This window comes from Adiantum capillus-veneris, chromosome 1 (genome assembly GCF_014529385.1).
Source record: "Adiantum capillus-veneris isolate H3 chromosome 1, ASM1452938v2, whole genome shotgun sequence".
NCBI lineage: Eukaryota > Viridiplantae > Streptophyta > Polypodiopsida > Polypodiales > Pteridaceae > Adiantum > Adiantum capillus-veneris.
Genome location: NC_140931.1, coordinates 139,803,064 through 139,805,851, shown reverse-complemented (window position 1 = coordinate 139,805,851; position 2,788 = coordinate 139,803,064). Strand labels below are relative to the sequence as shown.

The 2,788-nt window shown below is 44.3% G+C and overlaps 1 protein-coding gene across 1 annotated transcript; it reads right to left on the bottom strand.

Moving 5' to 3' along the window:
• Positions 1-494: 494 nt before the first annotated feature.
• On the bottom strand, positions 495-1,187 carry LOC147465679 (uncharacterized). Its single transcript, XM_086496860.1, has one exon. It carries the CDS (start codon positions 1,185-1,187, stop codon positions 495-497), a length of 693 nt encoding a protein of 230 aa, XP_086352986.1.
• Between the last annotated feature and the right edge of the window lie 1,601 nt (positions 1,188-2,788).

Sequence of the window (2,788 nt, the reverse complement as noted above, 5' to 3'; positions counted from 1 at the left end):
ATGTCCTTTGTCACTTCTTTATTGATCTCTTTCCACTGCATATGGTTTGGATTTGCCCACTTTGAGAGTTGGCGAGCAGTACGTGTCGCTTGTTGTGCCAACATGCCGTGTGCGAGAGACTTCATGCGTTGAAATGCATTAACAACCGCTTGTTGTTGATCATCAGGCAATGATTGGGTGCCAATATCTTGTTCTTGATCGGCCATTTTCTCTTAGAGCTGCAGTCAACTGCAGTCAACAGAGTGGAAAATATTCAATATCATTGGCAAATATATATTCTCGCTCATTGGGACACTGCGCGGAATCCACTAAATCAAACCACTTCAAATGCAACTAATTGAACCACAAGGCAAATTTGAAATATTGACAGTTAAATGACAAATTTGAAATGATTAAAGATAATTGACTCAATTAGGTGAACCACTTCAAACCAAATAATACACTTCAATAAAAATTTGAATACACTTGATAAGACATGTATATCATAGAAATGTTTAAATCGGATAAAATGATGGTGCAAGTTCAACAAGTGGACGTTGCACAGGGTTAGGGTCTGTCTTTAAATCTTCTTTGAAAAATAACAACACGTCAGAAGCATTCCTTCTTTGGTCCCACTCTTTTAACTTCATCCAACAATCTACTTTAATTCGAATAGCCCTCATAACATCTTCGTCCGGGTGGTGAAAAACTTCGTCTGGAAAATAAAATTTTCTGGCTGCACTCCAAAAATCTGCCAGCATGTCAAATAGGTAGCCCAATGCATAAATGTCGCTGGCTTTTGTGTATGCATCTGCGCACCGTGGATCGTATAGTTCGGGAGCAATCCACAGTTGCTTGGCCATCTCGGCATTCCCTGCTCTCTGTGCATTCAAAACTGCTTCGTCCGACTGTGCGCTTGGAGACAAATAATTATTTGCTACGCGCTTAGCAAGTGTTCTCAGCATCATACCCCAATCAATGATACCGACGCGGGGTTTATTGGTGCGAGTAAAGTCCAACATTACGTTGAACGGGTGCCGGTCACTGTGCACTATATCGGCCAAGTGGGCAGTCGCAACGCCGTCGATTAAGGCATGACAAATTGCCGGCATTTGCTCGACCACTTCTTTGATCCACACCGTGTCTATCTGGCTTACTGGGTTGTTTGCTACAAGCAATGACCTCCAGCTGTGTTGTAGCCTGTGCATGTGTCGTCTGAACAATCTGTGCGCGAACAGTAAGCGGCACATCATGTCGTCCAAGGTACCCCATTGTAGTATGGGAATATCGTGATCCAAGGAGCTTCTGTAGTAAACCCAATGCACCTTACAATGGAGGGGTGAAGCGTTTGCATTCCTTGCTCTGTCTGAAAGCTATCAAATTTCGCCTCACTCCCTCCCTTGTAACATTTTCCCACATATGTAATGTGTTCTGGAAAAAATGAGATGCCTTTGATAGTGTACAATGTGCACACACCGAAGGAGCCTGATCTAATCCTCATACCTTCTACCAAGGCTTTGTGAGGGATGCCGACAAGATGAGCGCACTTTGCATTCAAAGCAGTGCGCATGATTGTGCCGGTGCCGCTGGCATCGGATCGACCTCCCAAAGCTGCTTGCGCATCTTGGGACATCTTCAATCTCTTGGGTAAAGCTGCTTGGTCCTGCGCTTTCACATGCTTCATCTTTACCTTCTGTTCTTCCCACAATTTATCCCAGAGCTCTAATTTTGACATGTCGCAAGCAGGTGGGATATCTTCCTTTAAGTCTCTGCAACATACTTTCATATTGCCCAACACTATCCTGACCTTGTGGTGGGGGTCAAATTCTCGTATCCCAGTTGGACTCAACCACTCGTATTGGCCTTCAAGTCGTAACCTGCGCTCTGTGTTCTCCCATATAGCACTAGTGATGTCTTTGATGTAGACATCTCTTTCACTAATCTGTTGTATGCGATCAACTGCACATGATGAGATTGCCAAGATACATTCTTTACGAATGGCACGCATAATACATTTCTTTTTATCTGGCATCATATTTGCACTGGACAATACAAAAACAGCATATGAAATACAAATTCATGGTTGCGAATGACATACCTTATTACTGCCGCGCACTACGACAAAAGGCACGCTACCACACAACACATACACACACACAACACATACCCGGATCATGTGGTCATGTACTCTGCTGCTGCTGCCGCGCACTGCGATGCAGATCACGCTCCCACACAACCCGCTCTCTCCCTCTCTCCTCTCTCCTCTCGACGTACCTATAAAGGTGATGCAAGCTCTCTCTCTCTCTCTCTCTCTCTCTCTCTCTCTCTCTCTCTCTCTCTCTCTCTCTCTCTCTCTCTCTCTCTCACACACACACACACACACACACACACACACACACACATAAGGCGAAAGCAATAATACACCCAGCGGGGCCGATCGGGCCCGCGTATATATAACGCAAATAGCCCGCTGGGATTTTTTGTTTCCCTGGAGGGCTCGCAGGGAAAATAAAAACCCGATGGGCCCGCTGGGGAAACAGAAAAGCCCGGCGGGAATTTTGTGGGTTTGCAAGTCACCCTAAACCGGTTTCGGTGTGATCATGTAAATGTGTCAATAAGACCTTGTGATCACACAAAATTTGACGTAATTACATAAATATTAAATCCCTGGTAAGTGAGTTAGCTTTTACCTTCCAAAAGGACAAAGTAAACTAGAGTTATGTTGGGATGCAGAATCTTGTAATTCCTGTAATGTTTGTTTTACAACAGTTGCACATTGCTCTATAGAATTAAAATTGAGAGCACTTTG